The sequence below is a fragment of the Staurois parvus genome, unplaced genomic scaffold (assembly GCF_062004578.1).
Source record: "Staurois parvus isolate SC_StPar_1 unplaced genomic scaffold, SC_StPar_1.0 ptg000058l, whole genome shotgun sequence".
NCBI classification, from domain to species: domain Eukaryota; kingdom Metazoa; phylum Chordata; class Amphibia; order Anura; family Ranidae; genus Staurois; species Staurois parvus.
Window position 1 is genome coordinate 12495341 of NW_028317854.1, and position 17039 is coordinate 12512379.

The 17039-nt window shown below is 38.2% G+C and overlaps 1 protein-coding gene across 3 annotated transcripts in view; it reads left to right on the top strand.

Moving 5' to 3' along the window:
• The window catches only part of SEC24B (SEC24 homolog B, COPII component), a 104104-nt gene extending 87545 nt beyond the window's left edge, over positions 1-16559 (top strand). For all 3 annotated transcript variants that reach the window (XM_089668498.1, XM_089668499.1, XM_089668500.1), the window contains 6 exons: positions 3038-3213; positions 7183-7320; positions 8411-8515; positions 11454-11546; positions 13036-13139; positions 15808-16559. In XM_089668498.1, the coding sequence (XP_089524624.1) occupies positions 3038-3213; positions 7183-7320; positions 8411-8515; positions 11454-11546; positions 13036-13139; positions 15808-15922 (731 nt within the window). In that variant the 3' untranslated portion in view covers positions 15923-16559. The remainder of the gene's footprint in view (positions 1-3037; positions 3214-7182; positions 7321-8410; positions 8516-11453; positions 11547-13035; positions 13140-15807) is intronic.
• The last annotated feature ends 480 nt before the right edge of the window (positions 16560-17039 follow it).

Below are 17039 nucleotides of genomic sequence, written 5' to 3' on the forward strand. Positions count from 1 at the left end.
CCACACATTACTCGTTTAAGTTCATAAAGCTTTTGAGCATTAAGGAATTCCATTAACCACAATATTCAATTAGTCTGCCCATTTAAATGCATTAGCGCCCATACATCTACTGTTTAGGCACATTTGGCATTTTTTCTGCTCTTCATCTCCTCCTCTAAATGTGCTTTTGGTGGAGTCTTTTGTCCAGCCTGTAAAATCTCCTCTACTAATACGCCTGTAAACTCCTGTGTGTGCATGGACACATAGGCTTATATAGAGGTGGTTTTACAGGCTGAAATAAAGAACGTCAAATCCCTGTAAAGGTGGTGTTTTTTTTAAGCCTAATGTGCATGATACCTTACACAAATGTTGTGAAAGAGCTGTTTTAAGTCTATTGAGGGCTGTTATTTTCCCATAGAAATAAATATTACATTTTATGTCTGAAAATGTTTGTTTTGGAGCAAAGGTTATGCCTTGCCACATTTTGCCAGGTGATCCAGGTTGTTTTTGAATCAGGTTTGTGGGGAGCAGAAGTATATTAACCTCTTCACGCCTAAGGGTAAAACAAATCTAAATGCCTAAGCACAATTTTGCAACATTGACATGTGTTAGTAAAACTGTACATATCATCACAACTACTTTGTACATCCAGGTGGATTATACCGTGTTTTTTTTCAGGACAAATTGGGCTTTCATTTGGTGGTAAATGGTAATGGATATCTCCTGATTTTTTTTTTTATTATCAAATGAAAACTGGCCCAAAATACTAAAAAAAAAATCTTTTTTTTTTTATTTAACTGTGCTCTTCTTGTTACTACCATAACCTACCATCAAAGTACAACCCAAAATAAATTTTACAGCTCTTGATGATCGCAGTGATACCATATATGTGTATGTTATTTGTTGTTTGTACCTGTAGTACAGCCCAGAAACAATAGTGCACATTTTGTTTTGTTTTTTACCTAAAACACACTGACACTAAATTTAAAAAAAAAAAATCCTGACCTTTTGACCTTGACCCTGACCTAGACCCAAACACCCTGGCACTGAACTAGATCAAACCTTGATCTAGGTATTTTTTCTTATCTTTTTTAATATTTTTATCTTTTTTTTTTTTAAACAAACATTTTTTTCTTCCCTCTATGCCAAGAGTTAGAGAGATACAATGTATTTCTCTCCTCTCTTCATAGAGAAAAAAAAAACCAAGGGGGCCTGGCTGTACAGTGACTGATCCCTGTGATAGCCAATCAGAGGCTATCACAGTGATCGTGTGACCTGGAATCGGGAGTCCCGGGTCCCGACCGTTAGAACAGGACCCGGGGCTCTCAGTGATATCCCGGTCTTTGTGCTGGAAGCGCACTGTGCAGCGCGCTCCCAACAGAAAGACAGGTACGCAAATATGCGGCCCCACGGAAAAAAGCCCAGTTCTGTGAGGCCGCATATTTGTGTTACGTCGGCGTCATGGGATTAAGAACTGAATAGTTCAAGGGGGTGTTGCCACTGCACAGGGATCACTATACTTCTCACAGGTTTACAAGAATACCTGACAGTGGTTTCCTTTGCTCAGAAGTTCAGACTCATAAGAAACCCAACCCCAATTGACTGGAAGTGTTCATGTGCTTTCTTTCTTTATGTAGAGTCGGGGAAGGGGGAAACTGTAGCGCTAAAGATGGCATGACCGGTTTTTTGTTTTTGGTGTCCTCCAGCATAGTGGTAATGATATGCAAAACCTCCAATCTTATAGCAAACATGTAATTAGATAAAACAGTGTTAAAAACATAATCATACAGGTAAATGCACTATATGCTAAAAGTGCATATTGTACGTTTTCGGTATGGTGTTCATTCAAAGCCATCCCAACTGCCCATCAAATGTAGACTTACTGAAATTTGGAGCCAACCCTTGGATATTGAGATGACTAGAGCTTGTATGGCAGCTAAGGCAATCTAGCTGCTCAGGAAGTGCAAATGTTATCTCATGAGTGAGTTTTTTTTTTTTTTTTAACAATAAATTGTGTAGATTAAAAACGTTGCAGAAAACCTGATCATACTGGAATACTGGAATGTAAGAGATGCTGCTTACATTACAAATTAGGGAGAGTGTAATGTACAAAAAAGTGAGCCCCTTTGCCCTCCTGCTTAAAAAAACACATCAATACTCTCTATGGTTGTTTTACCATCACTTTGAATACTGCAAATGTTTACCTAATGGCGATAGAGGGATTTCCAGGCTAAGGGGTTAGAGTGTCAGAACCCAAGTAATGATCTTTATTGTGATATACCCAGTATGCTCGCATCCTGTTCATCTGACCATGACTAGGTGCAGTAAGTAGTCCATCTATTTTGTAGTCATACATTGCATTTGATTGAGCTATGGTAGGTTAGAACTGTTTTTTTTTTATATATTTCAATATTTTTATTGAAAAACTGTAGAAAGTATTATACAGAAATATAGGAAACATAGCCTACCAACATGGTGAGTTGTGGCAAACAAACAGATTCATAGAATATATAAGCACATAAGAATACATCAACCAATGATGTTGTAAACAAGAGGACACAGCCCCAATAGGGTAGCACATATTCCATCGGTCAGTAAACATGGGCAGTTTCAGATAGCCATCTGACAAAATAAAAAAAAAAAGAAAAAATTGAACAGAAGAGTAAAAGAAGAGCATAAAGACTATAACGGGGGGAAAAAAACAAAAAGAGAAGAGGGCCAGCCATAAGTCTATTAGATAATAGAGATATACCTAATCCATCGTTCCCATATGACCTCAAATTTAGAAGTACTATTATTAACGATACTCGTAAGTTTATCATTTATCATAATCCAATTAAGTTTCTGTTTGACCAAGTCTAGCGGAATTGACTGTCTCCAACATCTACCTATAGTAATTCGTGATGCCAACAAAAGATAAAGGATTAATTCAACTGATTTCTTTGGCATATCAGTGGGCAACAGATGAAATAAGCCTACTTCCGGTGATCTACGAATATTAATTCCCGTTACCGAATAAATGAAGTTTTGTTTTTGTTTTTGTTTTTTTTAAATCTAGCTGTAGACCGATCCATATCATCCAGTATTTCTGATGCAAGAGATGCCTTAGTGAATGCTGTAGTGGATTCTTTGTTGTCATACAATTCCACACTTTCAAGTCTACAGCCATCTGCACTGATAGCACCCAATTCTCTTAAGCTATTTCCACTCTATATACTGGCTCTTCTAAAGCAAGTAAGTAAATTCATTACTTTCTCACTTTGTGTGTTGGACATAAAATATTCAGTTCTGCCAACTTAGAGAAAACAATGGAGTTGTCTATGAAGGGCAAGTGAATTAGGGGCTCATTCTGAGCAAATGTTTGTGGGTTTTTTTTAAGGGTAAGTTCACCTTTTGTAACATGTTACACCCATATTCAGGATATAACTTGTTACAAATGCATCGGCTCCCACACCCCCACAAGTCCCCATTTTGACAGCAAGCCTGAGATCTTCTCCTCCTGTCACAAACTAAAACAAATGCTCCTGTGCCTTGCTCCACCCACCCTCCACCCGTGTCATTCATTCACAGTGTTCTGTGAATGGGAAAACTACAAATCCCAACAGCCTTTGCGGCTGTTGGCTTTTAGTTCTTAATGAACTACCAGAGTGCTGCTGATCGCTCTAGGTAGTTCATTGAGCTTCCTGTCAGAGTGTAAATGCCTGCTTGTATGGGAGGTATGGGCAGACAGATACACAGACAGTCTGTAGGACCATGCCATTACACCCATGATCTGCTGATCATGAGTGCAATGCATTACAGGTCTTTAACAAAAAAAAAAAAAAACATATTTTTTTACCTGCAAAAGAAATGTGCATTTTTTTTTTCTTTTTGTTAAAGTGAGCTTACCCTTTAAACCTACCATTTCTGTTTGCAATTACATTTGACCAGCTCTAGCAAATGTCTGCTGAAGTAAAAAAAAAAAAATCACAGCTGTTAAACATTTGAAGTCCATTGATAAACAAGCTGGTAGGCTTGATCTGAATAAGCATGTAGTTCTCTACCCCTTGTTTTATTTCTGAATAGGCTTCTGCAATATACAGCGGTTAAAGTAAGTATTCAACACGTCACCAATTCTCTCAGTAAATAGGTGCTATTGACATGAAATTTTCACCACATGTCTGTAACAATCCATGCATACAAAGAAACCAAAACAAGTTTGGAATTGAGTTATGTGTAATACAATGGAATGACACAAGGAAAAAGTATTGAACACTTGAAGAAAGTGAGGTGCACAAAGGCATGGAAAGCGAAGACACCAGCTGAAATATATCAGTAATTAGAAAGCAATCCTGCCCCTTGCCAGTGCAAATTAATATCAGTTGGTTCAGGCTCAACTGATGGCTTATAAAAAGGTGTATCGTTATCAAGGTGTCACACAAGAAACATCACTTGATGGGTAAAATCAAAGAGCTCTCAAGACCTTCACAACCTTATTGTTGCAAAACATACTGAAGGCATTGGTTACAGAAGGATTTCTAAACTTCTGAATGTTCCAGTGAATACTGGGGCCATAAACTATAAGCGGAAAGAACATCATTTCACCATAAACCAGCCACGACCAGGTGCTCCTTGCAAGATTTCTGAGAGGAGCTTCAGAAAGACCTGGAATAAGCAGGTACAATTGTTTCAAAGAAAACAATAAGTAATGCAGTCAACCACTATGGCCTGTATGCACGCTCACCACGCAAGACTCCATTGCTGAAGAAAAAGCATGTTGAAGCTCATTTCAAGTTTGCTGCACAACATTTAAAGAAGCCTGTGAACTGGGAGAATATTGTCTGGTCAGAGGAAACCAAAATTGAATTCTTTGGATGCCATAATACACACCATGTTTGGAGGTCAAATGGCACTGCACGTCACCCCAAAAACACCATAGCAGCAATGAGGTTTGGAGGTGGGAACATCATGGTGTGGGGCTGTTTTTCAGCATACAGTACTGGCAACCTTCATATCATTGAAAGAAGGATGAATGGAAAAATGTACCAAGACATTATTGATAAAAATTTGCTGCGATCTACCAGGGTGATGAAGATGAAACAAGGGTGGACATTTCAGCAAGAAAATGATCCCAGACATAAAGCCAAGGAAACTCTCAATTGGTTTCAAAGAAAGAAATTAAAGCTGCTAGAATGGCCCAGCCAATCACCTGACTTGAATCTAATAGAATATCTATGGAAAGGACTAAAGATCAGGGTTCATAGAAGAGGAGCCTCCAAGATTTGAAGACTTTGTGGAAGAATGGGCCAAAATGACACCTGAACAATGCATGCGACTAGTTTCTCCATACAGGAGGCATCTTGAAGCTGCCATTACCAACAAAGGATTTTGAATGAAGTATTAAATACATTTCAGTTATCGTTTGTTTTCAATACGTTTGCCCTATGTTATTCCTTTCTATTATACAACTTCATTTCTGAACTTATTTGTTTTGGTTTCTTTGTATGGATTGCATGGGTTGTCTGGTGAAAATTTCATGTCAATAGCACCTTTATAAATATATTTATTGAGAAAAACGGTGACGTGTTCAATACTTCTTTTACCTGCTGTATAAAACAAGGCTCATTTGAAAAAGAAATCAAGCTTCTTACCACTAGAGGGAGACATGTACTATACAGACTAATAGAAAAGATTTACCAGTTCAACTCTGCCAGCGTGAAGAAAGGTCCAACATGTTACATTGGTCTCTGGACTAATGTTTGATTTCTGATGAATGCCTGTGTAATTAAATAATTTTATTTACTCAACAACTGTATTCTGATTTTTTTTTTTTTACATATATAAAGGCATACTTCTTTAGAAAGGGGACTTTCACTGCATCATATATAATTGAACTACAACTGTTTAAAATATAATTTTAGTTATATTGTAAAGCGCTGAGCAAAATGTTGGCGCTATATAAATCCTGTATAAATAATAATTTATTTTGTATCTTAAAATGAATGAAAAAAGATACCAAACATGAACTGACAACATGGTATGTACATCAGTATCAATGACAAAGGACAACTGTCTAAACCCTGGTTCATGCCGGTGCGACTTGTGCGATTTGACAGTTCCAAACTGCATGACAATTCGCCCCCTATTTGTGTCCATGGAACCATTCAAATCGGTGCGACTCCGACTTTGCGGTGCAGCACCGAATTTGAAAAAAAGGTTCTTGCACTATTTTTGGTGATTTCATGTGCAACTTGCATAGACATCTGTGCATGAAGCCACACAGATTTTAGGCAAGCTGTACATGAAATTGCACTGACCAGCACCTTTCAAATCTCATGATTTCAAAGACCCATTCAGTGTAATCCAGGGCTAAGAAGGAGGGTTTTTTCCTGACATTGGAAAGATATTCTCCCACTTCCAGTTGAGTCTACAGGAGAGGAAGTGAAGGAAAAACTCACCAATCAGACACAGATGGCATAAAATCTGACATCTGTCTTAATCCTTCCATAATCTGATATAAAAAAAAAAAAAAAGTTCTGGCTCTAGATATACTTTAAAGTGATTCTAAAGTTTTTTGGGTTTTCTTTAAAGAAAAAAAATAACAAATATGTCTTTACTCACCTCCTGTGTGCAGTGGTTTTGCACAGACCAGCCTGGATCCTCCTTTTCTCGGATCCCCCGCAGGCTCTCCTGGCCCCTCCCTCCTCTCTGGTGCCTGCATTGCAAGCAGCTTGTTATGGGGGCACCCGCTGCTCCGTGTGTTGATTCACACACAGAGCCACGGTCAGCCCTGCCTCCTCTCCTCATTGGCTCACTGGCTGTGATTGACAGCAGTAGGGGCCAATGCCTCCTGCTTCTGTCTCAGCCAATGAGAAGTGGCAGTCCCGGGATAGCCGAGACTACAGTGCACATTGCTGGATCGAGAGGCGGCTTAGGGGGGAATGCTGCACACAGAAGGTTTTTTCACTGTCATGCATAGAATGCATGAAGGTAAAAAAAACCTTGAGCCTTTAGAACAACTAAATAATTTTAAGTTGAAATACACTATACAAAAGCTGTATAGCTATGGAAATGTGATACTTAGCACATGCTTTCAGTTAGACAAGGCTAGGATGTTCTGTAATTTATACAAATGGAGAGTCAGAGATTGGGCTGTCTTTAGAGAATCTTCATTATGATTGAGAGTCATTAAAGAGAACAATTGTATTTGTACTGTCTTTGTAGAAAGCTTTTAGGACTGGCACCAGCACACGTCTGGATGATCGAGTCTTTGCAATGTGCCAGATAAAATACCAGCCACTAGCTCATCTGATGAAAATGATTCACCCCAGCCTCTACAGAATAGACAGGCTCACTGATGAGGTATGAAAATATCTGCATGAAATATTAGGCCATTTGCAGGAATGTTTTGTGTGCTGTGCAATCTTTCACTGCAATTATGCTGCTTTTTTTGTACTTTTTAATCACGGCCAAAACCCTTTGGGCACAAGGTACATTTAGTTGCACTAGCTTTTGTTCCTGTGACTTCCATCAGTAAATTATGTTTCACTTGAACTGTGTACTGTGACAGCTGACTTGTTATGATTATTACCCTGGCATGGACATTATAAAATGCTTGTCCATTTACCTACTCTCTTCATTTTTATGCAGTGCTCACACTCTAGGTGCTTAGTCATATTTTTATTATGTTAACCCTTCCGACATTTTGGCCTTGCTCCATTGTTTAAAGCATTATTTCCTATATTTATTTCCAGTGCTAGATTTCCATCATTGGAGCCTGTAGACACGCAACCTTTGGCACTCAAAAGAACTACCCTTAGCAAGATTCAGCACTGTTACAAAGAGCTATTTCTTGTTTTACTGGTTCTTAACTGGCTTAGCTTAATGTGATCATTTGTAAATAAGCCTATATGTGAGATGACTGTATTTCTGCTGATAAATGGTCGATGACGATACCTCTTTGAGGAAAAGCTGCCTCTTTTTTTGTTGCCACATAAAGACGAGAACCTATAATTCCTAATGGTAAATCCTGTCCTGTTTTATTATTAGGAAAACTGGAATGGAAATGTTTCATCTGCTTCCAGTCTTCACTAAGTTTTGTTTGCTTTGACAACACACCTTGAACCCTACGCTCTATGCCCTACATTTCAAAAAAACTATATGAGCTTTTACATTTTTCATCGCGTAAATTTTAATAGGGGTGCCAGTAAATGCGTGATGCATGCGTTTTTGTGTGCAAAGGACTCCTGTCCTACTGCAGAACTGCTCTCCTCCCCTTGCCAAGCCTAGGAAAGAAACTCCTGCAGCTTGATATATGTTCAAAAATGCTTGTAATACACCTAAATAAAACACTTCAAATAACAAGGAATATGCTCTGTTTAGGTGTGCATACAGACTGAAGGTGGTGTTTGTGTGCTATTCTGTCTTTTAGAATTGTTTTTTTTTTTACCAGGGTGCTATACTTGTTAATGACCTGGCTGTACCACAGCCACCTCTACAGCACTTATCAGCAGAGAAGCTTGAAAGAGAAGGCGCCTTTCTCATGGATGCTGGTTCAGTATGTTTTTGGTTTTTTTGGTTTATATATTTAGTAAAGTATAGTGTAAAAAGATATTATGTTCAAACCACACTATTTTTTTTTTTTTTCTTTTTTTAGGATTACCTTCCCTGTATTTTTACCAATCACTTCCTTTCTCGCCTTCCTCCACTTCATTACTCAATTTTTGTTTCTCTAATAAATTTTTCTTTCCCACCTTTTCTCCTTGTCCTCTTTACCCTCTATTTTGGATCTTTTTTTACTTTTTATCTTATCCTATATTTTTTATTCCCACTGTAAAAACTTCTCCTTTTTTCCCCAAATATGTTCACAGTTCCGTTTATTATGAGTCGCACATGCAGGCATTCATACCTGATCTTGCTGTACCTAGCTGATATCTTGTGATATTTTCCTCCCAGAGGCACTAAGTTCTACCTACGTGCAATTCCTCATTATGGCGTAGACTTACATGTCCGTTATCTATGACACTGTTTTTGTCTGTTGAAGATTCACTTCTTTGTACCTGGACTCATTGCTTACATATAATCTTGCATGATTTTGGGGACCCTCCTGCCCATGCTGTACCCTAATATTTTTACTCAGTACTACACACCGAATTCTTTCATTTGGCGTTTTCCTTTTTTGGCTCCTGTAAATTTGTGATACTAAAAATAATTGTTTTGGCTGTCTTACTAATTAATAGCAATGTGCAGAGGGCAGGAGAGGGTGAGTATGCTTAAGGGTTAATTTACCTTTACCAAAAAACTGTAGGTAAGGAACACTTGTAGACAAAACATATTGTTCAGCTTTGACTAAAGTTGAATAATGCCCTTGTTATGGGTGAAGGCCATTTACATTATAAGTATACTTAAAACTCTCAGCAATTTCCTACAAACTCCAGAATTTTGCACAAAATCCTCAAGGTCATTAATTGCCTCTCAGGGAAAGGGGAATACATGGCGTCCGTGAATATCCAAGATACCTATCTGCACGCTCCCATTTACCCACATCATTGGTGCTTCCTGCTCTTTGCAGTGGCAGACCTTCACAGCCAGTTTAACACACTGCCCTTTGGACTATTATTTGCTGTGCTCAGATGTACTATGACTTTGCATGCTTGAGGTTGCTCCAAGTTGCTGAAGGAGGTTTCACCCTGGCACTAGGCACTGGATAAGGTGTTTCTTTCCTGAAGTACATGTACTTTTGTGGATAGCATTTGCAGCTGCACACATTTTGGATGATGAGCCATAAAATATATTAAAGTTTATCTTTTGTAACGTGTGGCACACCCGTATTCAGGGTGTAACATATTACTGTTGCAGCAGCCCCTACACCCCCCTGATTTTAAAAAGAAAAAAAAAACAACAAAAACAACATGGCTGTGTGGGCTTCTCCTACCTGGCAGCGTCAGAGTTCTGTGAATGGGAGAACTACAAGAACCAACAGCCTTTGCGGCTGACGGCTTGTAGTTCTCAACAAACTATTAGGGCACTGTTGAGTGTTCTAGGTAGTTTATTGATGTTTCCTATCATTCAGTAACTGCCTGTCTGTATGAGGTACTTGTAGACAGATACACTGTTAATCTGCAGGAGCCTGAGATTGCACCCTTAATCTGCTGATTGCAAGTTCAATGCTTTGCCGGCTCCTAAAAGTAAAAAAATAATAAATTCTGATTTTTTTTTTTTTTACCTGCAAAAAAGATTTATATTTTTATTTTTTTATTTTTTTTTACAAAGGTGAACTTATCCTTTAAGAATAAATAAGTCATGTGGCTGGCAGTAGTGATTTTTATTTATTTTAATTTTTTTTACACAAAATGCACAGGTGAATGAACCAGTTTGCTCCTAGCTTTATAAAGGACTAGACTTGGTTTGAAACATTGCTGTGTAAAAAGGGAGCTTGACTAGTTTGTACTGCCATGTTTTTATAATAAAGTTAAAGAGAGTATGGACAAAGACCTGTGTGCAGATGTACTACACCTTTGCAAGCAATGTCTTTGACCTGTATTAAATGTTTATTTCTGCAGGCTATTTTTCTGTGATTGAGAAGCTTGTTCCGTTCTTGCAGAAATAATTGTTTTGGCTGTCTTACTAATTAATAGCAATATGCAGAGGCCAGGAGAGGGTGGGTATGCTTAAGGGTTAATTTACCTTTACCAAAAAACTGCAAGTAAGGGGCACCTATAGACAAAAACATATTGTTCAACTTTGACTAGAGTTGAATAATGCCCTTGTTAGGGGTGAAGGCCATTTACATTATAAGTATATTTAAACTCTCTACAATTTCCTTGGCCATGGCTATGACTAAGGCTTGTTGCCGAAACGCATAAGCCATTTTATATGCACATTTTACTCAATAAAGTTTATTATTTGGGAAGACAAGTGCTGGTTATACCAATTCTCATCATTCTGTTTTTGGTTTTCTCTTCAAAAACTGGCTTTGCCAAGCTGTCTGTCTGCAGAATAGTAATATAGATGCTTGTCCAGGGGAGAGATTCCGAAATGTATTGTCTGCCAACTCAGTAACACCAACTAAATTGTAAATATTACTATGGATGTGCTGCTGGGCATGCTAGTGGTTTTATCTTACAGAATCTTTTGCTTACTTTGGCCATAGTCAGTGCCCTCATAATCTGCATGGGCTCTCACTAGAGAAAACTGTAGATGACTTCAAATACAAAGCCTTACAATTCACAGGCAATAATATATATTTTGCTAGGGTGTCTAAAGATCAGCTTTGACCTTTTTTGGGTCCAGCTCTTTTTCAATACATAATATTATATAGGATTTATGGAACGCCAATAGTTTGCACAGAACTTACCAAAACAAAAAAAAAAAAAAACAATTTAAGACACGAGGTTTAGCAGCCTGGGAGCTTTCAAACTTGACTGTTTAGTATTTACTGACTGTTTGGTGTGCGTACTTATGCACCTATTTATTTTTTATTATTATTTTTCAAGGCTCTGTACCTATGGATTGGAAGGAACTGTGATGCTGCCTTTTTAAAGGATGTTCTAGGTTTCCCAAACTATGCATCGGTGCCACCAAAAATGGTAAGAGTCACAGGCAATTATTGTGCCACCAGCATGTACAGCTTCACAGTGGAAAAACTTGCAGGTGGTATTGCTTTCACGATCTGATGGCAAGTAACACAGACTTTGGATTCACATTCAGAGTCCACAGTTAGTGCAGAGTTGAAAAGCTGATTTTGTTGAAATATGTGTTATTAAAGATTCTAGTCTATTTGATAGAGGACCTGATTAAAATGGACTTAAAGCTAAACTCTGGAGTGCTGCACGGGTCATTGCTTTAAAAAAAAAAATCCCAGGGTGCATCTTTAAATTAAAAATGAATTATGCTATTACACTTTCCTGGCCCTTGTCATCCACTTTTTTAAATTATACTTTGTTTCTTGTGTATATTTGAAAACTTACAAGTTGATAAAGAATGAGTGATGTGGAATTTGTAAAGGCAGTGACAGCTTTATGGGTCCATGCACATTAGGGGCAGAAAAAAAATGGCAGAACCTCTGGCAGGAAAACAACATAAAAAATGCTCATAGTGGTTTGTATTGCACAAGAGTTTGAGAGTTTATGGGCATTGCTTTTTGTATGCGTTTTTTTCCAAAACATTCCCCTCTGCTCATTTTTCAGTGTACACTTGAAAATACAAAATGCTCCTAAACACCTCGTTTATGAGTGTTGTGCTCTTTTTTTGCCCAAAAGCTCCTCTCAAAAATGCAATTCTGAAAGGTTTTTTTTCCTGCATCAAAACACTCCTTTGAAAATACACCTGTAAACTCTCTAATGTGCATGGACACATAGGCTAATAAAGAGCTGCTTCAACAAACGGAAGAAAAAAACATAAAGTTCCTGTATAAGCAGCATTTTTTTATGCCCAGTGTGCGTGGACCCTAAATGATGGCATCTGCTGGTATGTGTTGTCTTGTATGACAGTTTGTGTCATTATAGCAATTCAGATTTGTGTGCAGATCTTTTAGGCTAGCCATACAGTCTTATGTTACAATATTCATTTGAAGGAATTAAATTTCTGCTTTTTAACAACAGGCAGATTTAAAAAACATCCATTGATGCAGTTACCTAGATATTAGATCAACCTTTTTTATCATCCCCACACTAGACTGGGAGAGGGAGGAACAGTCACACATTCCAGCACTACAGTACAGACAGAATTAAAAAAATTTAAATTAAGTAGGGAAATACTAGGACCTCCTAGACCCTTTTATTGTCTGTTTCCTTGCTGCAGATTTTTCCTCACTTCCTGTCTGGTAAAAGACTGTACTTAGGGAGATTTCCTCTCACTTTCTAACCGTACCCTGAATAGTAAAACCTGAAAGAGGTTCTGACCCTTCCCCATTCTTTCTGAAACTAAAATTAAAATTTGGTATAGATACACTTTATAATCATCAAGCTTTGTCATTTAGAGGTTCACATGGCACTTCACAAATTAGTTTTGTAGCAAAATGTTGAAATGCATTTGATTTTATTTCTCATGTTCCAATTTGAATTTCCCTTTGTGTAGAGCCAGCTTCCAGAGTTGGATACATTAGCATCAGAAAGAACAAGAAATTTTATTTCATGGCTCAAACAGGATAGTCCCTTAAATCCTGTTTTGCATGTACTAAAGTAAGTATACAAGGTTTTTTTTTATTCCACATATTATTTCTGTTAAATAAAGATGACTAATGTTCAATTATATACTTAGTTTTTTGTGTTTTTTTTTTTTAAGATGAAATGGCCCTTTCTGATATGAATTGTTGTTTTGCTCTTCATACATGATATCCGTCAGCTAGCACAGGACCTCCCTGGGAATAGTGTCTACTACCTAAACAGTTAGGACACCTTGTCACCAGCCCATTCAACAAATATCTTCACATAACATACGTGCATTTAACATATGTTATGCATGTTATTTACCTGTAACAGCCCCCTCCCCCCCCCCATGTAAACATCTAAGGCTTTATGTTTTATTTTGCTGAGAAATAACTTAGAAAAACACCTCCTAGCATTTCTGGCTGTGGCCATCTAGAGTAAGGACAGAGAATTTATGTAGTATGTTACTTCCTGGGAGCATGTTATTTCCTGGAACCTGTTAGCCCTTAGCTCAGGCATGCAGACAGAAGGGTGTGCTTAGCTGAGAAAAACCCTCCCCCCAACTGAAGACTCCTGGGATGTATGACATAATTTTGGCCTAGGCCTGGAAACCTGGAAGTAACTAAAGGTAAAAACAAGTTTAACCACTTCCTGTCCGCCTTATAGCAGATAATATATATGTGATTTTGCATTTCCGGGTAGGGGGCGCATGCCCTACCCAGTGTTGCCATTCGCGGCCACCGCTGTCAATCACTGGGTCCCAGCCTGTGATTACTCGCTGGCACACAGTGATTGTCGAGGATCTCCGATGGGGGGAGAACTGTTAGTAAACAATACAGTTCTCCTCTCTGTCAGCTGGTTCACACTGCTTTGAATGGCTGTGCACAGCGGAGCCTTGCAAAGCAGTGTGCTTTCAGTGAAGCATACAGACACAGCCCTATAGTAAAACACACCCAGCACACAGTTAAGCCTTTGATCGCCCCAGATGTTAACCCCTTTCTGCCCAGTGCCTTTAGTACAGTGTCAGTGCTTTTTATTAGCACTGATCACTGTATTGATGTCACTGGGGATATCAGTGACACCAAGTCAGTTCCCCGCAGTGTCCGAATGCCCGCCGCAGTCCCGCTATAAGTCACTGATCACTTCCATTACTAGTAAAAATAAAAAATCCCAGTATATATACCACCATTTGTAAATGCTACAACTTTCACGTAAGCCATTTAATTTACACATATTGGGATTTTTTTTTTAGCAAAGACATGTAGCAGAATACACTTTGGCCTAAATTTATGACGAAATTTGATTTTTTTGTATAACTTATACCTTAAGTACAGTTGTAACATGTTGCTAAAGCTGGAATTAGCCTTTAAAATGGTATGATCCCAAAACACAAAGGTGTATATATTTTGCAACTTATCATTTCTTAGTTGTGGTTGTTGCATTTTCTTATTTCTGAGTCCTTATTGCTTTATTTTCACCTGGTGATTTGGCCAATAAGTTTAATATTTTTCACCTTCCACTAACAGATCAGGTAGTATAGAAAAAGTGACAGAGGGGTTGAGACAAAAGCACTGACGGGTGCTTACAGTAATCCACCTTTATTTATGCAAAACTTGTTGCTATAAATGCTTAAATGTATTAACTGGAATTCAGTTTTAATTTGTTAGTCAAGTCTATCCAAATCTGCTAGTGCATCTAATACTATCCTCCCTTCAGTCTGACAGTACTAGTGTCCAAAGATGTCTCTGTTGCTTTTCCAGTGAAGTGGAGTAGAGTGGAGCCATCCTGAGACAGAAAGTGTGTTACTATCTGCATCAACAGATGGAAATAAAGGGAAAGAAAATAAGAAAACAAAAAAAGAAAACAATTGCAGCCAGTTCCGCTTTGATTGTTCCCCTGCTCCCCATTAAGGATTGGCATCTTTGGACAGGGGGGGGGGGGGGGGAACGGGTACCTGAATTTGACAGGTTCCCACTCCCACTGCGATCGCCTAGGTGATCGGAAACGAAAGTTGTTCTCCTACCCTCCCTCCCCGAAGTCTTGTGGAACACATGACAGGTCCCAGAAGACGATGGGGCCATTCAGGAAGCGCAGCGCTACTCGCGCATGCGCAGTGGGCACCCGGCTGTGAAGCCGCAAGCTGTCACAGCCGGGTGCCCACACTGAAGATGCTGGCGCCTGTAATATAGGACAGCCGGTGAAAAGGGCTGCAGCGGGGGCAACGCGGGATCGTGGGACAGGTGAGTGGCTGTTTTTTAAAAGTCAGTAGCTACAGTTTTTGTAGCTGCTGACTTTTATTTTTTTACAGAGTGAGTGGAACTCCACTTTAAGGTTTGGTAAGCTGCAATATTTGACATTATTCTCTCTTTTAGTCCTATTGAATGTTGTGAAAACTGAAAGTAAAGGAAAATCCAAAATCTGAATTTTCACAAGAACAGGAATAGAGGAGGAATATTCCAATGGGTTGGGGGTTACCTACTACTGCTTTGGAAAATGTTTTTCCCATTTCCCGTTGTGTTTGCAGGATAGGAAGTGCAGAGAAATCTCCCCAGTGGGGACAGAGATGGCTAAAAGAACTCAACAGGGGGTGTAACCTGGAGAAATACTTTGTTACATTGCTGTTCAGCAGTCTGTGAGATGTTTTTTTTGCAGACTAGAATGTTGTTTAATTTATCTTGCCTGTCTATTTGTGTCCTTCTAGGGATGACAGTGTTGGAAAGACTGAATTTTTCCAGCATCTAATTGAAGACCGATCAGAGGCTGCTTTCTCTTATTATGAATTTTTACTTCACATTCAACAGCAAATATGCAAGTAAGACGGGTGCACATGAAGCCTTTATCTGAAGAACATTGTTCCAGTATATACAGAGCTTTTTATTTGCCCTTTTGGCATGAGGTATAGAGACGGAACACGATATGGACGACACTGAAGTACTTTCTGTTCAGATTTCAATCCTATCAACAGGAGAGACCCTCCAGACTCTTATTTTAGTCAGGTTTATGTGTGTTCATTTTCTGGTGCTGTGCTTATTTTATGTGATGGATGTTTTCTTAATTTTTTTCCTGATGTTAGCAACTTTATTTTTCTTTAATCTCTATCTTCCAGACATGAATAGATGCCAAAGAAAAATGTTAAATCTTGTTTATACTTATAGAATTTTAACAGACTCTTTTGACATTTGGCATTCTTGACCTGGAAGGGTAGATCTGGTGTGTGTATCTATAGATTTGAAATTTAATGTACATAGAAATGCATTTGTATAGTAAGTGTAAAAATGTAACTAAGATATCTGATTTACTGAAGTGTGATGCTGTTACGAATGTAGAGCCATTATACGGATGAATGAGACCTGCTTACTACAAATGTTTAATAATTATCCCATTTTTTCTTTGTTACACTATTTTTGTGGATTTATTTATGACTCGTTTACTAATTAAACATATTTTGCTTGATCATGTGTTTTTTATACTTATGCAAGTGATATCTATTTTAGAACTGGACACCTAAATCTGTTTACCCTTGGCTTACTGGTAATGTAAATTCTTATTTATCTGGATTCTAATAGTAAAATTTTCAAACTTCTAAATGACTTTGTGGTTTCCTGACAGGTCCAGTGTATATATTTATACACTTATATTTATACACTTATATTTTTTTAAGGTGTTTATTTAGTTTGTTTTCATAAAACAGTTATAGTAACAAAAAGAAAAGACAAACAGCAACAGCGCCCTAATCTAAGAACATAAGAGTAAGGGTTACATGGAAGGGGGATTAAAGCAGTAATCAGGTTATTGCCAGGGCTACCATGAGCCCATTTCTAAAAATAATGACTGTTACATATAGAAACATTCCATGACATACAAGAAACCAAAACCAAAAAAAAAACCAAAACCATCATGCACACAGCCAATCACACACAACTCACGCAACCA